The 25,528-nt window shown below is 40.5% G+C and overlaps 2 protein-coding genes across 3 annotated transcripts in view; one reads left to right on the top strand and one right to left on the bottom strand.

Annotated features, from left to right (window-relative positions):
- SLC49A4 (solute carrier family 49 member 4) overlaps positions 1 to 22,991 on the bottom strand; it is a 112,628-nt gene extending 89,637 nt beyond the window's left edge. Inside the window, exons 1-2 of the mRNA XM_053565240.1 lie at positions 22,261 to 22,991; positions 11,493 to 11,586 (exon numbers count right to left, since the gene is read on the bottom strand). Coding sequence (XP_053421215.1) covers positions 11,493 to 11,586; positions 22,261 to 22,600 — 434 coding nt within the window. The 5' untranslated portion in view covers positions 22,601 to 22,991. The remainder of the gene's footprint in view (positions 1 to 11,492; positions 11,587 to 22,260) is intronic.
- A 967-nt stretch (positions 22,992 to 23,958) lies between these two features.
- The window catches only part of HSPBAP1 (HSPB1 associated protein 1), a 61,351-nt gene continuing 59,781 nt past the window's right edge, over positions 23,959 to 25,528 (top strand). Inside the window, exon 1 of one of the 2 annotated variants that reach the window (XM_053565495.1) lies at positions 23,959 to 24,128. In XM_053565495.1, coding sequence (XP_053421470.1) covers positions 24,065 to 24,128 — 64 coding nt within the window. In that variant the 5' untranslated portion in view covers positions 23,959 to 24,064. Of the gene's footprint in view, positions 24,146 to 25,528 lie in introns of both variants that reach the window. The other variant, XM_053565496.1, reaches the window with a different exon arrangement.

Genomic DNA, 25,528 nt, shown 5'->3' with positions numbered 1-25,528 from the left:
CATAGCATTTTCTTAGTTATTTTGCTAAGACCTTTACATTCCACATTTACTAGGATTCACATATACCCTTGTAAGATGCACCGCAGGTGTAATCCCATTAATCCCCCTCCCTCCACCTCCCTCCCCCCTCCCTCTCCTCCCTTTCCCCCTTCTCCCTATTCTTAGGTTGTAACTGGGTTATAGCTTTCATGTGAAGGACCTACATTAGTTTCATAATAAGGGTGAGTACATTGGGTACTTTTTGTTCCATTCTTGAGACACTTTACTAAGAAGAATATGTTCCAGCTCCATCCATGTAAACATGAAAGAGGTAAAGTCTCCATCTTTTTTTAAGGCTGCATAATATTCCATGGTGTACGTATACCACAATTTATTAATCCATTCGTGGATCGATGGGTACTTGGGCTTTTTCCATGACTTAGCAATTATGAATTGGGCTGCAATAAACATTCTGGTACAAATATCTTTGTTATGGTGTGATTTTTGGTCTTCTGGGTATATGCCCAGTAGAGGGATTACAGGATTGAATGGCAGATCTATTTTTAGATCTCTAAGTGTTCTCCGTATCTCTTTCCAAAAGGAATGTATTAATTTGCATTCCCACCAACAGTGCAAAAGTATTCCCTTTTCTCCACATCCACGCCAACATCTCTGGTCTTGGGATTTTGTGATATAGGCTAGTCTCACTGGAGTTAGATGATATCTCAAAGTAGTTTTGATTTGCATTTCTCTGATGATTAAAGATGATGAGCATTTTTTCATATGTCTGAAGGCCGTGCACCTGTTTTCTTCAGAGAAGTTTCTCCTCAAGTCCCTTGTCCAGCCTGCGATGGGATCCCTTGTTCTTTTCTTGCCAATGTGTTTGAGTTCTCTGTGGATTCTGGTTATTAAACCTTTGTCGGAGACATAACCTGCAAATATCTTCTCCCATTCTGAGGGCTGTTTGCTTGCTTTACTTACTGTGTTCTTGGCAGTGCAGAAGCTTTTTAGTTTGATCAAGTCCCAGTAGTGTATTTTTGAAGCTGCTTCAATTGCCCGGGGGGTCCTTCTCATAAAAAACTTGCCCAACCCAATTTCTTCAAGGGTTTTCCCTGTACTCTCTTCTAGTATTTTTATAGTTTCATGTCTTAGGTTTAAATCTTTAATCCGGTGAGAGTCTATCTTAGTTAATGGTGAGAGGTGTGGGTCCAGTTTCAGTCTTCTACAGGTTGCCAGCCAGTTCACCCAGCACCATTTGTTAAATAGGGAATCTTTTCCCCACTGAATGTTTTTAATTGGCTTGTCAAACATTAAATAACGGTAATTAGCTAGATTCATCTCTTGGTTCTCTATTCTATTCCAGACATCTACTTCTCTGTTTTTGTGCCAGTACCATGCTGTTTTGATCACTATTGATTTGTAGTATAGTCTGAGGTCTGGTAGTGTGATTCCTCCTGCTTTGTTTTTATTTTTGAGTAATGTCTTGGCCATTCGAGGTTTTTTCTGATTCCATATAAAACGAAGTATTATTTTTTCAAGATTTTTAAAGTATGACAGTGGAGCTTTAATGGGGATTGCGTTGAAATTATATATTGCTTTGGGTAGTATGGACATTTTAACAATGTTGATTCTTCCCAACCATGAGTATGGTATATTTTTCCATTTGTTAACATTCTCAGCTATCTCTTTTCTTAGAGTTTCATAGTTCTCTTTATATAGATCTTTCACGTCCTTTGTTAGATAAACTCCCAAGTATTTCATCTTCTTTAGCACTACTGTGAATGGGATAGAGTCCTTAACTGTTTTTTCAACTTGACTATTTTTTGGTATATATAAAGGCTACCGATTTATGAATGTTGATTTTGTAACCTGAGACACTGCTGTATTCCTTGATCACTTCTAAGAGTATTCCTTAGAATACTGTATCTGTATTCCTTGATCACTTCCATATTTTCCAGATACACAATCATATCATCTGCGAAGAGCGAAAGTTTGATCTCTTTTGACCCCATGTGGATACCCTTGATCGCCTTTTCCTCCCTAATTGCGGTGGCTAAAACTTCCATTACAATGTTAAAGAGCAATGGAGACAATGGGCAGCCTTGTCTGGTTCCTGATCTGAGTGGAAATGATTCCAATTTAACTCCATTCAATATGATATTGGCTGTGGGTTTGCTGTAGATGGTCTCTATCAGTTTAAGAAATGTCCCTTCTATACCAATTTTCTTAAGTGTTCTGATCATGAAGGGATGTTGGATGTTATCAAAAGCTTTTTCTGCATCGATTGAGAGAATCATATGGTCTTTGTTTTTTAATTTGTTTATGTGCTGAATTACATTTATAGATTCATGTATATTGAAACAGCCTTGAGATCCTGGGATAAAACCGACTTGGTCATGATGTATGATTTGTTTGATATGTTGCTGGATTCTGTTTGTTAGAATCTTGTTGAATATTTTTGCATCTATATTCATTAGTGATACTGGTCTATAATTTTCTTTTCTTGTTGGGTCTTTTCCTGGTTTGGGGATCAGGGTGATGTTTGCTTCATAGAACGTGTTGGGTAGTCTTCCTTCTTTTTCTACCTTTTGGAACAGGTTGAGTAATATAGGTACTAATTCCTCTTTAAAGGTTTGGTAGAATTCTGACATAAAACCATCTGGTCCTGGGCTTTTCTTTTTGGGGAGATTTTGTATGGTTGATGTTATTTCCGAACTTGGATATGGGCCTGTTCAACATTTCCACTTGATTTTGGTTAAGTCTTGGAAGGTGACGTGCTTCCAAGTAACGGTCAATTTCCTTCAGATTTTCGTATTTCTGAGAGTAAAGTTTCTTGTAATATTCATTAAGGATTTTTTGGATTTCTGAGGAGTCTGTTGTTATTTTGTCTTTGTTATTTCTGATTGATGAGATTAGAGATTTTACTCTTTTTTTCCTGATTAGGTTGGCCAAAGGTTTATCTATTTTGTTGACCTTTTCAAAAAACCAGCTTTTTGATTTATTGATATGTTGTATTATTCTTTTGTTTTCAATTTCATTTAATTCTGCTCTGATTTTGGTTATTTCTTTTCTTCTACTGCATTTGGAGTTGGAGTGTTCTTCCATTTCCAGTCTCTTGAGATGTCCCATTAAGTTGCTTACTTCCTCTCTTTCCGTTCTCCTGAGGAAGGCTTGCAGTGCTATAAATTTCCCTCTTAGAACTGCCTTTGCGGTGTCCCAGAGGTTCTGATAGTTCGTGTCTTCCTTGTCGTTTTGTTCCAGAAATTTGGCAATTTCCTTCTTGATCTCATCTCTGACCCAGCTATCATTCAACATAAGGTTATTTAACTTCCATGTTTTTGTATGTGCATGCAGATTCCTGTTGTTACTCATCTCTAGTTTTATTCCATGATGGTCCGAGAAGATGCATGGAATAATTTCTATTCCTTTAAATTTACTGAGGTTAGACTTGTGACCTAAGATGTGATCGATTCTGGAGTAAGTTCTGTGGGCTAATGAGAAGTATGTGTATTCAGTTTTGTTGGGATGAAATGTTTTGTAGATGTCTGCTAAATCTAAATGCTGGATGGTTAGATTTAAATCTAGAATTTCTTTAATCAGCTTTTTGTTGGAGGATGGATCCATCACTGCCAAAGGAGTGTTAAAATCTCCGACTATTATAGAGTTGGAGGAAATCAAGTTGCTCATGTCTGTTAGAGTTTCTCTTATAAATTGAGGTGCATTCTGGTTGGGTGCATAGATATTAATCATTGAAATCTCATCATATTGAGTCTTACCCTTAACAAATATGAAGTGACCATTTTTGTCTTTCCTTACTTTTGTTGGTTTAAATCCTATTGTATCCGCAAATAAAATTGGCAACTCCTGCTTTTTTCTGGTTACCATTTGCCTGAACTATGGATGACCATCCTTTCACCCTGAGTCTGTATTTGTCTTTTAAGTTAAGATGTGACTCTTGTATGCAACAAATGTCTGGCCTGATTTTTTGTATCCAGTCAGCTAACCTATGTCTCTTCAGAGGGCAGTTTAAGCCATTCACATTAATGGAGAGTATTGATAAGTTTGGTGAAATTTGGGGTATTGAGTTTTTTGAAAGTCCAGTGGGCATTTTTAATCCTTTTGCCATTGTGGAAGTTGGAGTTTGATCAGAAGTTTCTGAGTGAGTTTACTTTTGTAGTAGAGGATTGGGTTGGTTATTATGGAGGATAGGTCTGAGAATATCCTGAAGAGCTGGTTTAGTTATGGCAAATTTCTTTAGCATATGTATGTCATTAAAGCATTTAATTTTTCCGTCATAAATGAAACTCAGTTTAGTTGGGTACAAGATCTGGGGTTGAAAGTTATTTTGCTTGAGGAGATTAAACGTTGATGACCACCCTCTTCTGGCTTGAAAAGTTTCAGCAGAGAGATCTGCAGTCATTGTAATGTTCTTCCCTTTGAAGGTAATAGATTTGTTTCACCTGGCCGCTTTGAGAATTTTCTCCTTTATGTTAACTTTAGTGAAGTTAATTATGATATGCCTGGGGGATGTCTTATTGGGGTTGAGTTGTGCTGGGGTTCTGAAGCTATCTGCTATCTGAATTTCAGGTTCTCTAGGCATGTCTGGAAAATTCTCTTTCATAATTTCATGCAGAAGGGCCTCTGCACCCAGTGAGGCCACTTCATCTGTTTCAGGAATTCCTATGAGACAGATATTTGCCTTCTTCGAGTTATCCCAGAGCTCTCTGAGTGACTGATCCATTTTTGCTCTCCATTTCTCTTCCTCTTTGAGAGTTTGGGAGCGTTCAAAGGCTTTATCTTCAATGTCGGAGATCCTTTCTTCTGCTTGGTCCATTCTGTTGCTAAGGGATTCTACTGTATTTTTCGTATCTTAGAGGGCTGCAAATTCTTGTTTCAGTGTGTCTAAGTCTTTGGTGGTTTTGTTTTTAAATTCGTTAAATTCTTGAGACAGCTTTTGAATTTCTCCATGAATTCCTAATTCCATTTTTTATTCTTGTTTGCCATCCAAATTCTGAATTCGATTTCTGACATCTCAGCCAGTTGTTTGTGAATGGGATCTTCAATTACATCTGCCGTATCTTTCCTTGGGGGGGTTGATCTATTCTGGTTATTCATGTTACCAGAGTTTTTCCACTGATTCCGCCCCATAATTGTTTTACTCCCTTTGATTTTCCTCTGGTGTTTTGTTGAGGACCCGTACAGTGCAGTGGCCTGAGAAACTGGGGCCCTGTTTGGTGTAGAGGGGCTAAGTGGTTCTGTCTTGTTTTCAGCTTGTTTCTATGTGACCCTAGTGAAACAGTTACTCTGGGTTGAAGTCTCAGCTGTGGAGAAATACCAGCAATTAAGTCACCCCACCCACCACAGGCAACAAATGGAAAAGGAAAATCAAACCTTCCTACAACCACACACCCAGGGCACCACCTGGATAGTTCCCAGGTGAGTGACTTAGTTCAAAAGGTCCAAGTCAATGTCTCAGTCAGCAGCTGCCTTGGGTGGGAGAGTTCAAGAGGTCCCTGGGAACTAGATCACAGGGGTCTGGTGACTGCTCTAAAATGGCTTGCTCCAGTGCTGCGTGGAGTCAGGAAGAGCCACCAGTAAATAGATCAGTCTGGGAAGATTGATGCCTCCTTCCCCACCTTGCAGCTCTGTCACACCCAGTCGCTGCTAGCCCCACAGGGCTGTGACCCAGTCAGTTGTCTGCAGTAAGCAGATACTCTAGGGGTTTGCACCTGCCTAAGTCACAGGGTAGTCTGTGTCTGCTCCACTAGGCCGCTATTCTCTGTCTTTATCCAGCAGGGGGTGGTGTGGCCTGTCAACCTCGGGCACTTGATGGAGGCTGGAGGTGTTCACTCAGTTCCAGCCCCATGCTTAGTTTATGTTACTGGGTGAAGGGAACAACCCTGTGAGAGTTTGTTTCTGACCTTGCCAGATTCCTCTTCAGAGGAGAGGCTGATTTGAGTTCCCAGAACCTGTGCCTCAGGCCCTGTCTTTAGTCCTGCGGGGTTTGTATTCGCAGCACAATCAGTTGTTGGCTGTAGCCTCTTGGCCTCCTTTGTCTATAGGCTAGTGATCCCCTAAGGGCCGGGTGCGTCTTAGGCTCAGTGGAGCGGTCCTCTGGATCAGCCCCACCCTGGGAATTTCCCGGCTCTGCGGGTGTGTTTTCTAGTCCCCGTGTTCCACCCAGGTCGGTACCGTCTCAGGAAAACCCTTTACTCACGGGGCCTGTGTTTCAGTCCCAGGTCTGTTCCATGGTGGTTGCCATCTGAGAAGATGCTCGGCCTCATCTGGTTGCCCAGGAAGACAGGAGGAGAGGCTATGGGATATCTGGGGGTGGGCCTTGTTATTGCTGAAGACGGCTATTGCTCTGCACCTCGGGGCACCACAGCTCCAGTGTAATTCCCTCTCAGCCGACTGTCGTCTTCTCGCTCCTTTGCTACAGAGTCAGCACTGGCCAGCTGCAGTCCAGGTCCTGTCTATACCTCTTGAGAGTTCACCCAAGAGTCTGGACTCTTGGGGGGGCAGGTCTCCAGATCACGGAGTGAGAGTGGAGGGGAGTGTTAGGAGCTCAGAGTTGAGGTCGTAACACCAAGCTCATTGAGACCAAATGAACAAATAAACAGATACAAAGGTTACCAGGCACATGGGCCCATAGATACAGAGACAGACGGAGACACATAAACATACAAGCAATAGCCACAACAACAGCAATATAAGAACAACTGGTGGCTTGGGAGAGGTGGGCTACACGTCCGTCCTGTCCGCCATCATCAGTATATTCCTAATAACTTTCAATTGAGGTTATTTTGAAAATCCTATCCGCATTCCTGATTGTAATGATGTACAGGAGGCAGGGACAGAATGATGATCAGGAAGGAGCACGGAGAGGACTTCTCGAGTCTAAGCTGAGTGATGGTACTACAGAAGTATCTATTTGATGATTTTTCAAATGTACATGTATGTACATACTGTACATGTATGTTTTATCTACTTCTTTAAATGTATAAAATATTAGACAAAAAATTAAAAAAGTTCATTTACAACATTGTGGGCTTTTGAGAAAAATGTTTCAGAAATACCCATCATATCTCAAAAGACAATAAAAGAAGGTGAGAAAGTATTTCTCAAAGGTCTAAAGATAATTATATACATCTTTTACTCCTCTTTCCCCACTGTTAAATGCTTTTCTTACCCACCTGTCTTATATGAAACCCGTTTGACCACCCTGTGGAAATATAGTCATGAAGCTTGATCGCTAGAGTTTTAATACAAAAAGTCAAATTGGGGCAAATGGATTTATTAAACAGAGACTAAAGTTTAATGAGCTTTAAAATAAGACATTAAACACGATATGGGATTACACTGTAGGATGGACAAGCGCAATATAATCTGCTTAAGTCAACTAACTCTTAAAGTGAAGATGTTATGTACCCAGAGGGGTAGTTTTCAAATTTAAAAGGGCATAAGATAACTAAAAGAGCTTGTTACCATTACAGATCATTCTCAGGGTTCACTCCAGAGCCTAACTGAGTAGGCTGGCAGGGGCCCGGGGATCTGTATCTTTAATAAGCAGGTAGTCTGTGGTTAAAAACATTGATCCAGGGGAATCAGAATCTTATGTATTTTACAGAGAAGACTCTTAGTTTTTAACTCTACATATTATTCATTTTGTATTTTATTTGAAATTTCTATATTGGAGAAATTTATATATACTTTAACCCTTCCTTATCTTTCCTTATTGTTAAAGCTATGATGTGGTCATTCTAGTTTTACTTAACTATATACATATATAACATGATATAAAGCAATATACACACATGGTAAAAATATTCCCAAGAGTGGAAGCATCAAATAAAAAGTAAATTTTCTTTCTACTCCAGACTTTTAATTCCTTAGGCCCCTATGCTAGAAAGGGCCAATGGTAATGGTTTCTTCCAAAAATAGGCCTTTTCCCATTTTTTTTTTCTAAGTAGGAGTATATTAAACACGATGTTCTAAACTTTGCCTCTTTACCTAATAATGTACCTTGGAGACCTGTAGAACTTTTATTTCTTTTCACAGCTATGTACTAATCTATGATACACTGCACCACAACCAATCTTCTATAGAAACATCTGGGTTGCATCTAGCCTTCTCAAAGACAGGCAAACCTGAACAAATATGGTAATCCTTGCAAGGTGATGATAAAGCTTTGTATGTGGGTTAATTTTCGGTAAGTGCAAATTCCAGATTAAAGGCCATGTGCATTTGGATCTAATAAATAAAAGCCAAAGTGCCCTCCATACAGGATGCCCAAACTGCTCACACACCAGCAATGCTGTTTTCCTCTACCTCTTAGGCAACACAGAACATCATCATATTTTTTCATCTTTCCCAGTAAAAAGACATCTAACTGCTGTTTTAACTTTCATTTCTTTAATTATGATGAAAAGTTTATGTCATTTGTATTTCAATTTCTGTAACTGCTTGCTCCTATCCATTACCCATTATCCTGCTGAGTTGCTATTTTTCTTACTGATTTGAAAGGAATATTTTCAACTAAGGAAATTACCCATTTGTCTTATTGTTACAAATATTTTCCAGTTTTTAACTTGATTTTTTTTATTAAATCATAGCTATGTACATTAATGCAATCATGGGGTACAATGTGCTGCTTTTATATACAATTTGAAATATTTTCATCAAACTGGTTAACATAGCCTTCATGGCATCTTCTTAGTTATTGTGTTAAGACATTTAAATGCTACATTTAGTAAGTTTCACATGTACCCTTGTAAAATGCACTGTAGCTGTGGTCCCACCAATTAGCCTCCCTCCTCCCTCCCCTCCCCTCTCTTTCCCCTTTCCCCATATTCTTGGGCTATAATTGGGTTATAGCTTTCATATGAAAGCTATAAATTGGTTTCATAGTAGGGCTGAGTACACTGGATACTTTTTCTTCCATTCTTGAGATACTTTGCTAAGAAGAATATGTAACTTGAATTTATTTTATAATACATTTAATCATGAAGATAATTCTACATTTTTATATAGTCAGGTGTATTAAATCTTTCTTTCATGGCTTCTGGGATTTGTATCTTAGTAGGAAGGCCTTTTTAGCTCTCGGATTCTTTAAAAAAGTCATTTCTGGCTGGGCAAAACGGCTCACGCCTATAATCCTAGCACTCAGGGAGACTGAAGTGCTAGGATCCCTTGTGCTCAGGAGTTAGAGACCAGCCTGAGCAACAGTAAGATCCAGTCTCTACTAAAAATAGAGCTGCATAGTGCATCGTTAATGCGACTGCTTTTAAGTACTCTATGGACACACAATAGAGTCGTATTTCAAGGGGTTAATATTCCTATATTCTTTATAGATGGAACATGTAAGTTTGAAAATTCAATTTATACTCCCTTTTTATGAAAGATTCAATCTCTCTGAACTCTTTCTTTCTCATCTGTTCTATCTTTGCTTACATTTCTTTATAAATTCTATTTCTTTTTTATACCAGTTTCTCAACCAAGATGGAAAGTCAACTCTTTATAATTCCTACAATTTTGCATCTGGAAAGGATATAAAGAGATATACTTTATTATAAAGAAGTAATAGTATGAATTGCCCAAAACAGAAGAAAAGCTAATAAAAATACTAACAGGCATTTTGTGCATTGTTGACTTCAAGCTTATACTGAAATTTGTACTTAAAAACTGTGAATGCTTAAGAAAACACCTAGACATTCGAAAAATCAAAAGCATCTCAAACACATCGATAAAATTCATGTGTTAAAAATCTATCTCAGAAGGATGGGAAATGATGACTAGTGTTCCATAAAAACCCAGATGATTTTTCTGTCTTCCTTTTAAAATACGAATACTTGTACCCTACATTTTTTGGAAAGAGAACATACTTTGAAAATTGAAAAATGAACATTTATTTTGAAGTTGAAAAATCGTGTTCCAAGTGAAAGTCCTCATCTTGTCCTTAAAATCCACCCCCCTGCTCTCCCTGACTTTTTCCCTGTCTATTAATGGAATCAATAATTTCAGGGTCCCTACAGTGAAACCCCAATTGCATCCAGTTTCTTTCTCAGGCTCTCTCTCATGTCTGTGCTGTTGTTTCCATTCCCACAACTTCCTAGAGCATAGAGTCATTGTAGATTCTTCTCTTATTCCCCACATCTGGTCCATCATAAAATGGACCAAAATATAATCAGAATAAAACAAAATATAATCAGAATAAAATTATATTTAAATATAATATTTAAAACTATCAGAATCTGACCATTTCTCACCACCACCATTGCTATCATGATGGCCCAAGCCAATATCATCTCTCACCTGGTTTACCATACTGATTTCACAGCTGGTCTTACTTTTGACTGTGACCTCCAGTTTCAGTCTATTCTTAGAAGAGCAGGGCGGCGCCTGTGGCTCAAGGAGTAGGGCGCCGGTCCCATATGCCAGAGGTGGCAGGTTCAAACCTAGCCCTGGCCAAAATCAAAAAAAAAAAAAAAAAAAAAAAAAAAGAAGAGCAGCCTGTAGGGTGGCACCTGTGGCTCAGTAGATAGGGCATCGGCCCCATATACTGAGGGTGGTGGGCTCAAACCCGGCCCCGGCCAAACTACAACAAAAAATAGCCGGGCATTGTGGTGGACGCCTATAGTCCCAGCTACTTGGGAGTTCTCTTGCCTCGGTCTCCCAAGTAGCTGGGACTATAGGCACCAGCCATAATGCCCAACTTTTTTGTTGTAGTTGACAATGTTGTTTAGCTGACCTGGGCCAGGCTCAAACACGCCAGCCTCAGTGTATGTGGCTGGCGCTCTACCCACTGAGGTACGGGTGCTGCCTATTGCATGTTTTTGTATGCCATACCACCGCATGATAATCATTCCAGAAAGAGTTCCAAAATTGCTTTGAAGGGTGGACTAGGCACTGGTGTTGGTGCACAGCTTCCCAAGGAGAGTATTTCAAAGGTGACCAACGTGATATTCAGCAATGAGGTATGTGTAGCACTTTTTCTAGGATGAGTTTGTGAATTTAATTGTCAGACCTCATACGACAACAACTGATGGCCCTTCCAAAAAAAAAAAAAAAAAAAGAGTTCCAAAATTGCTCTGAAGGGTGGACTAGGCACTGGCATTGGTGCATAGTTTCCCAAGGAGAGTACTTCAAAAGTGATCATAGTGATATTCAGCAATGAGGTATAGCACTTTTTCTATGATGAAATTTGAAAAATTAATTGTCAGACCTTTTACATAGTATGTTATACTATTATTTTCTTATGATTATCATACCTCCTAGATACCATGAAGATTAACTTATATTTTTCATTTCTACAACAACTAGTATATGACATATGACAATTAATAAATGTCCACCATTAGGGTTAAAAAAAAAACATGCTTCTATAAATATGACCCTGTATTGATCTTCTTAAAAGTGCAACTGTTTACTAAAAGCTTATAAATAAACATATGTAACATAGTCATAATAAAAAAGAAAATATAGGAAAATATTTTTAAGTTAGTTACAGGATTTACCTTCTTTTAAGCATTAAGTCTGACACAGGTACACATCTTAGACCAGTTCCCAAAACCATAAGGAAGGATGTCAGAAGCACAGTTACCCGAAGACCTAAAAAGAAATAAAAACATCCACGTTATTTCTATTTTTCTCTTAAGGCTAATTTTAAGATTAAAGTTTTATTTTTACTCAATCATACTGATAACTATATTCTAATATTATGACTTTTATCTATAGCTTCCAACATGAGAAAAAAACCCAACCAACCCTACATGCTGAAAATGAAATGATTCTATTAACAACTTTAATATGAAATTAAGATGATCATATCAAGGATAAAGGAAAGAGTTCTACTAGCTTTAATTTTTTTAAATGAATGTCTAGAATGTTCTGTTTAGATATAATACTAAAAATACAGAAAATAATTTAAAAGACTAGGTATTTTAGTTTTATATCTCTAATATAATGATTCAAGTTTTTTTCAAATTCAAGCTGCTAATAAAAAAAAAACCTCTAAAAACTGTCCTTATTTTAAGGTGACAGATTATTGCTTTCTCAAAAAAACAATGCCTGGTCAGGCACATATTTTATCTTATAATCAAGAAAAGCTAATGCTTATTTAACAGTCACAGGAAGTAGTCCTTTAAAACTCTTTGCTTATTCATACAAAAAACAGTCTTCTTAGTCTTTCTTGATTTATTAGTTGGTTTTCATTAAAGAAAAATGGTATTAAAAATAAGCACTTTAGAAGATAGCTTGAATCAGATAGTTTTTTCCCCTTTGTATTCTAAATACAATTATTGAAAATACAATTATTTGAAAATGTGTACCACTGGCTGGTCATGTGGATAAAAGGGCAAAAGATAATATAGAAGTATAAAAACAAAAATAAACAAACAAGGTAATAAGAAATAGACACAATAGTCTAGCTATGGCAGAATATATTTAATAATAGAACTCTACCTTTCCATTCTTGGAATGCTTAACACTGAGCTAACATTACCTTACTGTTTTTTGGTGGCTACATCACACAGGTGGCTCAAACTAAGGTCTATGGCAAAGGTGGCCACATTCCTTCAAATTTCGCCCTAATCTGACATTGCCTTGAAAGCATTTCACACAGAGAACAGAATGAAACTGATGAATATAAGTTTTCTTTTTTTTTTTTTTTTCCAGAGCTTTCTCTTCTTCTTCTTCCCTCTCTTTTTTTTTTTTCTGGCAGATGGTAGCTAGTTAAATGTTTAGTTTTCAAAGAGCTTCTCTGCTTGAAGGAAATTGAAAGTCAACAAAACTATAATTATACAGCTCAAACGTAGCAAGGAAAATAAACTTGAGATCCAGTTCAAGCACACATGCTACATTGAGGATAATTTGTAATAGGAACTGAGTTAACTTAATAAATACTCTTACATAATCTGAATATGATTAATACAATTTGGCAGAAATAATACCACAGAAAATTATGCACAACTCAGTAGTAAGGAATACACACATACTGCACATTTACTGCTTCTACTAACAGAACAGATTTTTTTGTTTTTTTGCAGTTTTTGGCTGGGGCCAGGTTTGAACCTGCCACCTCCGGTATATGGGGTCAGTGCCCTACTCCTTGAGCCACAGGCGCCACCCCAGAACACAGATTTTTTTCCCCCCAGTGGTAAGATAGGATTTTATTAGACAGAAGGAATACAGAAAGAGTACCAGAACACAGATTTTAAAACCTCATCACAGCCACAGGAAACGGAGTGTAATTAATGAAATGTATATACATAGTCATAAATATCCTAAAATTGCATAACGTTATTCTTATATGGTTATACAGGGTACCATCTGAGATACTGAATAGAATTTTACAGATTTGTGACTGTATGACTTACATTCTACCTGATGTCTGTTTTTTTCTAAAGAGTTTGTTTATAATTAAGGTGAGTAGACACTAAGCAAGCAGCAGTGGGGCACTGTTTATGGCCGTATGGTCCAAATAACAAGGCTTTATACTGTTATTGCTGGAGGCTACCATACTTTTCTTAACCATGCTTTTGACCAAATATATGACAACATAATAGGTAATATGAACTTCTAAGAATGAAGAAGTGAAAAGCTGAATTTTTTTTTTTTTTTTTTTTGAGGCAGGGTCTCTCTCTGTCACTGAACTAGAGTGCAGTGGCCTCATCATAGCTCACTGCAACCTCAAATTCATGGGCTTGAATGATCCTCAGCCTCGTGAGTAGCTGGGACTACAGGCATGCACCATCATGCCTGGCTACATTTTCTATTGTTTTATAGAGACAGGGTCTCGTTCATGCTCAGGCTGGTCTCAATTACTGGCCTCAAGCAATCCTCCCACCTTTGCCTCCCAGAGTATTAGGATTACAGACATAAGCCACTGCGCCCAGGCTAAAAAGCTGATTATTAAAGCAATCTGACACATACAAGTTGGTGGCTTTCTTACATGTTTTTAATTGTTGTCAAGTGTTGTTTAATCTATCCTAGTTGACACTCAATCTTGAATAGAATGCTTTCTTCATGTTACCCATATCTTGACAAGGCATGACTCTATAATTCCATGTAATTAAAAAGATATCATCTCCTCTAGGGAGAAGAGTTATGAGGACCCCAGGAAAATAGCCTTACGAGACATGTAGTACTGTTATATAAATAGACCCTAAGTGATTGATTATGGTAGCAGGATGGGAATGAAAAAGCCATCTGATAAAGTTAACATTAGAACAATTTCAGAAAAACAATCATGATTAAAAATAAAAATAATTTTTCTATTAATACATGGCATCCAGACACTCCAGGAAGCTTCCTTTCAATGGATGAGATAACTCTTTTTGCTGGGGTCCCACTGCATACAGAAATGTAACTTTCACAACAGGTGTCTGAAGAATCGGGTTGCAAAGTTGATGGGAAAACACACACACACACACACACACACACACAAATACACATACAATAGAAGCATGAAAATCAACAAAAAGTTTGTCTGCTAAGAACACCCTTCCCAGACCCCACACTGTCATCCATCAGCAGGACTGAAGATGAACTCTGCTTGCTCCTGTAGAAGCATGGACCCCTTTCTCCCTACCCACAATGCTCACAGCCTTACCAGTCCAATTATAAGGATTAATACATGCCAGTTTTTCTTTTTGTTGTTATTGTTGTTGTTGAGACAAGAGTCCCTCCCTATTCCCTGAGCAGAGGGTAATGGCATCATAGCTCACTGCAATCTCAGACTCTGGCTGTGGGCATCCCGCTGCCTCGGCCTCTGGAAGCCACTGGGATCACAGGCACTTGTCCCCAAAGCCCGGCTGGAATTTTCATTTTTTTAATGAGTCAGGGTCTCCCTCTCACTCAGACAAGTCTCAAACTCCTGAGCTCAAGCAATTCTCCTGCCTCAGCCTCCCACAGTGCTGGGATCACGCCACCACGCCCAGCTGGGGTTTTTTTGCACACATCAGAAAGAAAAGATTCAAGATTCACCAGTTATCCTTATCCCTCCACCACCTCCACACCTCCTGCAACCTTCTATTGCCTTCTGGAATGCTCAGACATAATCAGTGGGATTCCTACCTTCTCAAGCTCTTCTCCAAACATTTTTCTCCACCTCTTACCCCAGTGAAAAATCTCTTACCTGACGAGAGTGCTTCCCTTGCCACCTCTAGATCACTGTCACCCTCCCTGCCCAAAAGCCACCCAAATCTTTTTTGAGACAAGAGTCTCACTTTGTTCCCCTCTAGAGTGCCCTACCATCATAGCTCACAGCAACCTCAAACTCTCGGGCTCAAATGATTCTCTTGCCTCAGCCTCCCTACTAGCTGGGACTACAGGCACCAGCCACATGCCCAGCTACTTTTAGAGATGGGGTCTCACTCTGGCTCAGGCTGGTCTTGAACCTGTGAGCTCAGGCAATCCACCTGCCTCGGCCTCCTACAGTGCTAGGATTACAGGCATGAGCCACAGTGCCCGGCCCCCAAGTCTTTTTTTCTATCCAAGTTTCTAAGACTTGCTCTTTATCACTGGTTTTAAGCAAGGTGATTGTGACATGCTTTGGTATAGTTGTTTTCCTGCTTCTAATGGATTCTTGAATTTCTTAGATTTGTGGGTTTATAAATAACATCAAGCTTAGAATTTTTTGCCAATATTTCTTCAACTTTTAAATTTTTTGGCACCATCCCATCACACTCCATGCCCTAATTACATGTTTATCAAGTCATTTAAAATTGTCCTGGTCCCATAGTTCACTAATGCTCATGTTTCTTTGCTTGATTGTTTCAGTTTTTAATTCTGTGTTCCATTGTGGATAGTTTCTATTGCTGTATTTTCGAGTTCACACTGATGTTTTCTTCTGGAATGTTTTATCTGCTATTAAATCCTATCAGTGTATTTTTCAATATCCGACATTGATTTTAGTTTTCATTTCTAGGAGTTCAGTACTGGTCTTTTTATGTCTTCCATGCCTCTCCTTACTTCACGCTTTCTTCCATCTTCTTGAACACATGTTGTATGTTTATAGAGGATTTCCATCCCAGCTGTTGGGAATGTGAACTATTCCCAACCTTACGTGAAACTTTGGAAACTGTTCTGCCTGCTCTTTTTGGTGGTTCTTTTTCCAGTCTTGGGTAATTTTCTCATGAGTATCTGCTGACTAGTACTCTTTTGAAGACTCAAAGGGAACTCCGTATAGATACAGAACTTCTTCTCTCAAGCTTCCTCCTCTCTGGTATTCTATCTTAAGAATTCTAGCTATGTTGGCCTCTTCAAAATCTTAAATCTGTCTCAACTCAGGAAAACTACTGGGCTCTGTTTGGGCTCCCCATCCTTGCTCTGCTGGCTTGGAAACTGTCTCCAGGCAGTAAGCTGAAGCAATCGTAGGGGACAATGTCCTGCCCTGGCCTGTTATCTCATGTCTGAAAACCATTGATTCACACATTCGGTTTTGTTTGAAATTTATTTAGTTTCATATGTTTTAATTTTTCCTTTTTAATTTTTAGATAGGATGAAAGAATAAATCCAGTTCCTGTTATTCCACCATGGCCACCTCTGAATGTTGACCAAAGAGATTCTAGTGTATAAGCCAAGATAACTTCTGTAGCTCTTACCACCCGCCATCTGCATCTATATACTTTTCTTGTGCTACTACTGAAGAATTAGGAGCTAATGCTTCTAAGGCCACCTTGTCTACCAGTGCTCTGGGGGTCAGCATCCCATCCTGCTTACTCAAGCACATGGCTACAATGGTTCCTCCCTGCCTTGCTAGCATCACCAATTTCCCCCCTTTTATTGGTTCCTATAGGATGCTGCATTTCACTTTGATATTGTTTACCTTAAAAAAAAAAAAAACAAAACACTTCAGTAGCCACAATTCCTTTGGCTACTCTGCCATTTCTCTTGCTGCCCTTTATGGCATAATTTCTTGAAAGAAACGTCTAAATTCACTATCTTCAATTTCTTTCCTTAAGATTTAATTTTGAGGGCGGCACCTGTGGCTCAGTTGGTAAGGCGCCGGCCCCATATACCAAGGGTGGCGGGTTCAAACCCGGCCCTGGCCAAACTGCAACCAAAAAATAGCTGGGCGTTGTGGCGGGCACCTGTAGTCCCAGCTGCTCGGCAGGCTGAGGCAAGAGAATCGCTTAAGCCCAGGAGTTGGAGGTTGCTGTGAGCTGTGTGAGGCCACGGCACTCTACCGAGGGCCATAAAGTGAGACTCTGTCTCTACAAAAAAAAAAAAAAAAAGATTTAATTTTGAATTTTCTACACTACTCCACTGAGATGATTCTTTTAAAGGGCACCAAAGATCTCTATATGCATCTCTTAGATATGCAATCTAAGACGCTATTCTCAGCCCTCATTATCTGGTTCTTTCTTATCTCCCCAACCTCTAGATGTTGGAATGCTCCATAGCTCAGTTTTCTTCCCTGGGGAAACTAAAACCCTCTCCACAGGCAATCTTATCCAGCCCTGTGACTTTAAATACCATCAATAGGCTGATAAGTCCCAAATTTATTGTGCAGACTTCACCCCTGAACAACTTATTTGTACATCCCAATTGACATTTTAATCTGTCTACGTGGATATCTAATAGGCATTTTATATCCCTGATCTCTATTACCATTTAGTCCCAAAATGCTCCTTCCACAATCTTCTAGTGAAACGAAGCTCTATTCTTTCTCCCAATTACCAATACCAAAAGGTTCAGAAACATCTTAAGAATCCTCTCCTCCCTTTAAACCCCATATCTGATCCATCGACAAATACTGGTGAGTCTACTTTCAACATTTATCTGTAATCTAACCACTTCTCAAATATTCTGCTACTATCAACCCTGGTTAGAAACCACAATCAGCTCCCTTCTGGGTTATTTCACTAGCCTAACTGGTCTTCCTGTTCTCAAGGCAATGGAAAAGTCATCGTATTACTCTTCTGCTCAAAGCCTTATTCACTCCTCAACGGCCAACATCCTTACAATGACTTATAAGGTACCTCATGACGTGGCTTCCATGTTTCTGAAGGTGTCTCTCACTGGCTTTACTCCAGTCAACAGGCCTTGCTGCTCTTTCTTGGATATGCCAGACAAGTTTAGAACACTTGTCTTAGCCATTCTTTTTGCCCTAGCCAAAAGTTCTGTTCAGAATCGACATGTCAGGCATCCTTTGTCCTTCAGGAGTTTGAGCAAACGCATCTCAACAGTGAGGCCTCCCTGACATGCTATATAAAGTATAATACTACCAAATCACATTCCCCTCTTCCTCCTTTACTCGGCTTTATTTTTCTCCAAAGCATTTATCACCATCTGACGTACTAAATATTCAATTTTGTTTGCTGCCCGTTATCTCCACAGTTGAATGGAGTTCTGTGATGATATCCTCAGTAGTAACACACAATTAGTTGCTACCTCCTTGAAACTTTCTTCCATTTCTTTGAGGGCAAACTTGCTTCTGGCTCTATTATCTCCCTAGCTAGTCCTTTTCTGTCTCCTTGCTGGTAAATGAAAAGGGGTAGGTAGGTATAAAGCCCACCTCAGGAAGATAACTGGTCTTCTGTGCTAAGTTAGGAGGGGCCAACAGCAGTATGAAGGCCAGACAACTAACCACTCTCTAGGGAGGCCCAGAACCTGTTCTCTGTGTGTGAAGATAGGACACCTGCAGCAGGACAGCCAACATATGAAAGTGTATTAGCTTTAGGCTGGGTGCCTGTAATCCTAGCACTTTGGGAGGCCAAAGAGGAAGAATTGCTTGAGGGCAGAAGTCTGAGATCAGCTTGGGCAATTATGGCAAGACCCTGTCTCTACAAAAAAAAAAAGTGTATTTGCTTTCTTCTGCTGAAAACAAAAACTACCTCCTAAGAGAAAGAATTTTGTTATTTTTAATTTATTGTTGGGGATTCGTTGAGGGTACAAGAAACCAGGTTACACTGATTGCATTTGCTAGGTAAAGTCCCTAAAAGAGAGAATTTTTAAATGTACTTCTTATTGCTTCATCTAACAGGAAATATAAAATTGAATTTACCGTATAGCCACAGGAAATATGGAAGAACTGCAGTAACTTGTTTTATAAATAGGTAGTTTATAATTTATATGGCAATGGATAGTAAATCAATTATATTAATAATAAGGGGGGTGAAAATTAAAATTTTTCTATGATAAAAATAAGGTAGGCTAAAATTTGGAAGTAATACTGAAAAATGCTCCTGATATAGAGAAAAAATACAAAAGAACTACAAAATAGCATTTTCCCCTACATTTAGCCAACCCTATAAAGAAATAACCAAGGAATTGTCACAAAGTAGAGGAGACCAAGAAGAAATTATAGCTAAATCCAAAATCCAACAGGGGATCCTAGGTTGAATCTTAGAACATGAAAAAAAAAAAAAGAGAGAGACATTAATGGGAAAACTAGTGAAATGTATACAGTCCATAATTTAGTTAAAAAGTAAACAACAACAATGACAAAAAATGAAAAAGAAAATCTCCATTCAGGAACAAACTCTTTCTTACTCAGCACATAGCACACATCCTCAGCATAAGCATTTGTTCTATCTGAAAGTTCTACACCACTTGAGATACACCCTTCCAGCTGATAATCAGAACCTACAGAGAACTCCAACTAATCAAGAAAAAAAGGGTGAACAATCCTATTTATCATTGGGCAAGAGACATGAACAGAACCTCTGCCCAAGAAGACAGATGAATGGCCAACAAAAACACATGAAAATGCTCTTCATCCCTAATAATCAGAGACGTGCAAATCCAAACCACCTTGAGATATCACCTAGCCTCTCTGAGAATAGCCCACATCAAAGTCCCAAACCTGTAGATGCTGGTGTGGGTGTGGAGAAAAGGAAACACTTTTACACGGCTGTGGGATTGCAAACTAAGACAGCCTTTTTGGAAAGAAGTATGGAGAATCCTCAAAGAACTAAAAGCAGACCTTCCATTTGATCCCGCAATCTCATCACTAAGTACCCAGAAGAAAGAAAATCATTTTACCATAAGGACATTTGTTCTAGAATGTTTATTGCAGCTCAATTCACAATTGCCAAGATGTGGAATCAACCCAAGTGCCCATCAACCCATGAATGTATTAATAAACTGTGGTATGTGTATACCACGGAATACTATTCAGCCATAAAAGATGCAGACTTTACGTCCTTCATATTAAACCTAGATGGAGTTAAAGAATATTCTCCTTAGTAAAGTATCACAAGCATAAAAGCAAGTATCCAATATACTCAATACTGATATGAAACCAGTAGACAAACAACTTTAAGCCCCATGAGAGAAAAACAAAACTAAAATCAAGTGGGGGGGAGGGAAGGGGATTGGTGTGCTTTCCCCTAAAGTGCACAATGGAAGGGTATTTGGCAAATTTCCTGGGTAAAGGGCTCAACTACAATTTGGACTCTAATAAATGCAAACGATGTAACCTAATTGTTTGTACCCTCCTGTTAATCTGAAATCTAAAAAAAGACATAACCTTCCAGGGCTGGATATCTTAAATTCTTAGAAGGTTCTTCCTTATACTGCTTTGAGTTCTATTCTTTGTAACGTCACTCAATCTAGTTCCTTCTAAAACTATACATAAAGTATAATTCCTCTTTCACTTGATCTTCCCATATTCTATATTCTGCCTCAAGTTTCTTTTTGAAGCTTGACATATTCAGTTCCCTTCATCTTACAGACATGATTTTTACACCCTTTGTCATTCACATCACACAACCTTTAAAGTACTTCAAGCTGTCAAATGGCCTTCTCAAGATCAAGGCTCGGAACTACACAGTAATGTAGAGCATATCAAACTATTTCTCTTCCTGTCACCACACTTCTAGGCTGAAAATTGTCTTCTTTTTATTTTAGCAGTGACGCTACATCGTTAACCACTCATGAATTCACAGTCAACAATTCCTTAGTCTTTTTCGTATGGATTCCTATAAAGAACTGTCGGGAGGGTAGGAGGGAGCATATCTGCTAATACCAATCCTGCCTTTTATTCTCGTAATAACAAATAATTAGAGCGTTAACTATGTACCAGATTACAGTTCTACACCTACTTACACTTGAGACTTTTGCCATAGTCTGAATGTTTTGTCTCCCTCAAATTCGTATTTTGAAATCCTAATTCCTAAAGTGGTGGACTAAAGGAGAGGCTTTTAGGAGGTGATTTGGTTATGAGAGTAGATCTCTCATAGCTGGTTATTAATTCCCTTACAAAATAATTCCAGGGGGATTCCTCATCCCTTCCTCCCTGTGAGTACAATGAAAAGATCACTTTGTAGAAAGCAGGCTCTCACCAGATACTGATAACGCCTGAGCCTTCATCTTGGAATCCCAAGCCTCCTGAACTGTGATAAAGAAATTTCTGTTGTTTATAAGCTACCCAGTTGATGGTATTTTGATATAGCAGCTCCAGCAGCCTGACAACTTTCCAAATATGACTAAAGAAATCATTTCAACAAAATTTACAAAAGGTTGCAACACAAACTATACAAAGTAGTTCCTAATCATTACCTAACTAATGAATCTAAAATCTTGCACAACAGCCTCTTAAAGGTGGACCACCATTATCAACCATTCACCTGCATTTATGTGGTATAATTTAATGCCTTGATTCTCAGCCCTGTGACCTTTCTCTCCCTCCTCACAGATTCACACCGATAAGTGACAAAGTGAGATGTCCAGAGACCCCTCTATGATAGTCTTCACTCATCTGTAAGCTTTACCTGAGAGTCATAAATCTGTACTGAAAAAGTCACCTGGTCCATACACACATTTCAAAACTGCCGTGCACCACCGTCCACAAACCAGAGCTTCAGATCTGAGTTTGCCAATAGCTCTAGGCTGGAGTCACCTATTATACAAAGCCAACTCAACTTCCTTACATCTGGGCATCATCAGTTTATTTTCTGACCTTTCGCCCTCAACATCCCCCAACATCTTTGAAGTAAATGCATTAGTCATTTTGTCAGGTGTAAAAAAACATACACAGCATGTGCACAGGCTCTGATGCCCACGATACGCAAAAACTTGAAGGTTTAGAGATCGCTTAAATCCCTGGTGTTGCATAAAGGGCCTTGATAAAAACAAATACTTGCAAAGCAGCCTTCCCATATTTGTCGCTGTGGGGACGCAGGGTTCCTAAGTTAGGAATGGGATGCCGGCAACACTCTGTCACCTCACACAACCCCTAAGACAACGAAGCCAAGGGAGGCGACTGGCAGGCCTGGAGTTCGGACAGGAGCCAGCTCCCAGGAGTGACAGCGCCGGCCGGCGCTCCCAGACCCTCACCTCTCTTGTCCAGGAGCCACATGAAGGCAAAGCAGGGCAGGAAGCCAATGGGCCCCCAAAGCACGAGCAGAGCGATGTCCCAGCTGGAGAAACCGTAGGCCTGGCGCGCCGAGTTCTGGATGGGGCCCCAGGTGTTCCACACCAGGCCCTGCGCGAACCCCAGCAGCGAGAAGAGGAGCAGCACCAGCCAGCGGCGCCCGTACACCCGCCCGGGACCCGGGGCCGCCTCGGGCAGCGCCGCCGCCGCTTCCTGGCTTCTCCGGGCAGCCCCCGGCCCAGGGCCGAGCCCGGACCCTAGCAGCGGCTGCCGCTCCTCCTCGCTGCTCCAGCCCGAGCCCATGGCAACGCGCCGCCCGCGGGCCCCCAGCCCGGTGCTGCCCGCGTCGCCGCCGACAAGTTCAGCGCAGAAGCCGCGGAAGGAGTGCTAGGCGGAGGTTGCTGGGCTCGCCCTCAGCCTCCCGGCCGCGCCCGCTGCGCCTGCGCTGCTCGAGCGGCCGGGGGAGGAGGCGGGGCAGGCTGCAAGGAGGCCGGGATCCGCCCTCCCCGGAGGGCGGTGGGGAAAGGCTAGTCAGAGCAGGCCAAGAGCCGGGGCCCCACAGGGAGGGTCGGGAGACGTCGAAATCATAGCTGGGAGGAACGCATCAGAGGAGTGCAGCACAGCTGGGGAGAAGGAAACGGCTAGGGAGGCTGTTAAGAAACCCGGGGGTTGTTGGAGGAAGTGCTCAGTTAAACCTTGCGCCCAGTAACTTGGTGACCCCTTGTCACTTAACCTAACGCTTGATTCTATTATAGGAGGAGATAAGGTAAAATTGAGGTGTTGTTGAGTCCCAGGAATTTCCTGTTTGATTTCCACGTTCAGTTAGTACTGCCCCGTTTAGTTATTTTTGTGTGTTACATATCAAATGAGATTGTAAACTGGCCAATTTCATCCGTATATAAAAAAGATACAATCTTTCTATCCATTTTGTCTGTCACTTAATAGGCGAGCAATAAAGATATGCCGATTAATGCTGTCAGTTTTTTTTGTCTCAAAGTGACCTAGATCCATCTCCGGTTATGTTTTTGATCAAAGAGTAAACGAACAGAAAGGTGGAAGTTGTTGATCTATTTATCAGGTAGCTGTTTATTTTGATATACCAATCCAGAAGCCCTGACAGCTGTCCATCAGTGTTCTTAAAAACCTAAGTCGTGCAATCTGGCTTGTTTGAGTCGGGAAAGGAGTCACACGGAACGCAATTAAAGACTGCTTTGCCTGAGGGTCGCATTCCGGCAGCCACGAAAACCAGATGGCGTTCCATGGCTGCCAGAGGGCAAGACAGGTGGAAGAGAAGCGCAGAGTTACCCTAGTGTTCGAGGCTAGTAAACGTGTGGTTGCCCTGTAAATCAAGGCAGAGACCCACTTCACCGTCCGGAGCCACACAGAACAACAAACCACCCACTAAAACTCCAATCCTGTTGGGTGGATAAAAGCCAAGGCGGACGGTAAGGACCTAACTAGAAAACAAGGAGAAGCGGAAACGAACTAAGACTATAAAAAAAGCTGAGTTCTGGGGACTTTAAAAGGCGCCACCACCCACACCACGTGCTGGCATTTCAAATCCCCGGAATCAAAACAAAGGCACAAGCCCCGCCCAGCACCCGTCACGTGACCCCCAAGTGTGCCAGCGCTTCCGGTGGAGACCTGCAGGAGCGGCGGGAACTTCTTCCTGTAGTGCGGCTCCAGACCCCGGATCTGGCCTGTTCTCTGGCCACACTTCCGGCCCTCTCCAGGTTGGGTTCCGACACAGCCCGTCTTCCAATAGCTATGGCCGCGCACTCGGGGGCGACCGCTTGTCCGACCGGTCCAACTGGCGCTGGACGGGAGGAAGGTATGTGGCAGACTGAGGTGAGACCCAGAGTGCTAACCCGGTGCCAGCTGACTCTCCATGGCACCTCTCGGGTGGCCGTTTTCCTTAACCCCGGCCCAGGTTTCTCTGGTCTTGCATTAGGCTATGAGGGAAATTATGTATTTTCTAATGAACGTGGCATTTCTGGAATTGTGGCACTCAGATTTTTGATCAACGTACGATCCTCGTATCTGTGTATTCTACCAGTGCTGTTTCACTCATAGCGGTGTTTTGAATGTCAGTGGATTAAACTTAAACATGTGGAATTGGAGCCAGCCCTTGAGGTGAATGGGAATAATTTGGGATTTTGCAGACAGGGTATATGAGCTCTGATTCGATTTCAGTGAACCCTGGTTTAGCAAGTAGATGAGGTTTGGAAGCTCTTGAGCCTGAGATCCCTATTCTGGATAGTGCCACGGCCTCTGGAGGCTTTTGAATGTTTGATGTTCCTTTTCCCAAGGAACATTCAATACTTACATTGAGTAAAGGAGCCCAGAAAAGAAAAAGAATGACTTGATATGTGGTCACATGAATTATCTACAGTACACCCACTGGGAGAAGGGACCCCAGTGGGGAAAACAAATTCTTGAAAGAAGAAATTATTTGAGATGGGCTATTCTGGTTGGATGAGATAGTGACAAAATCAGGTAGTAGTGCTGGGGGCTGAGGAAGACAAGGAGCAGAAAAGTGCAGGAGAGATGTATTTGGTGATCAAATAGTTGCCTAGAGGGGGAGATACCCATACCAAGCAGAAAAACAAATTATAACCTCCTACTAAATGACCCCTTTCTCCCAGGGAGACAATTCTTGAGCTTCATGTGTACCCCCAATCCGTTGATCCTTCCATTTTCTGTCCACTGATTGCCTTTTTCCAGTTTCATATGCATGTCATAGTTTTTAGTTGTAAGCTCTACCTTGAAAATACATTATTCTCTTGTCCCTCTCTGCATTTTATTGAGAGAAAACTCTTACTCCAGATGAACCTAACCTTTTGTCCTCTTTGAACCTGCATCTATAGCTAGAAAAATCCTGCACAAATTGATGATATTATAAAATGAAAATTGCCAGACTGTTGAATATTCACTCAGTATGGGCCTGAGATCTTTCTGATCTTTGTTTCTCTAGAAAGCCTACTTTCTAACGTTCTTCAATAACAATTCTCTCTATAATCTCTCTGCTTCTCTTACTTTTAGCAGATGGCTTTGTAAGTCAGTTCAATTCTGCATCTAATCTCCTTTTTTCTCCTTCATTTTCATACTCTAGTCCAAATTATCCACATTTCTCACCTTAACTACTACTATGCCTTCCTGACTTGTATCTCTGTCCCCTTCAATCCCTTCTCCATTCAGCAGTAACAAGTGACTCTCCCTTATATAAAATTC

Source organism: Nycticebus coucang, chromosome 16, assembly GCF_027406575.1.
Source record: "Nycticebus coucang isolate mNycCou1 chromosome 16, mNycCou1.pri, whole genome shotgun sequence".
NCBI lineage: Eukaryota > Metazoa > Chordata > Mammalia > Primates > Lorisidae > Nycticebus > Nycticebus coucang.
The sequence above is the reverse complement of the archived record's forward strand: the minus strand, read 5'-3'. Positions and strand labels throughout refer to the sequence as shown.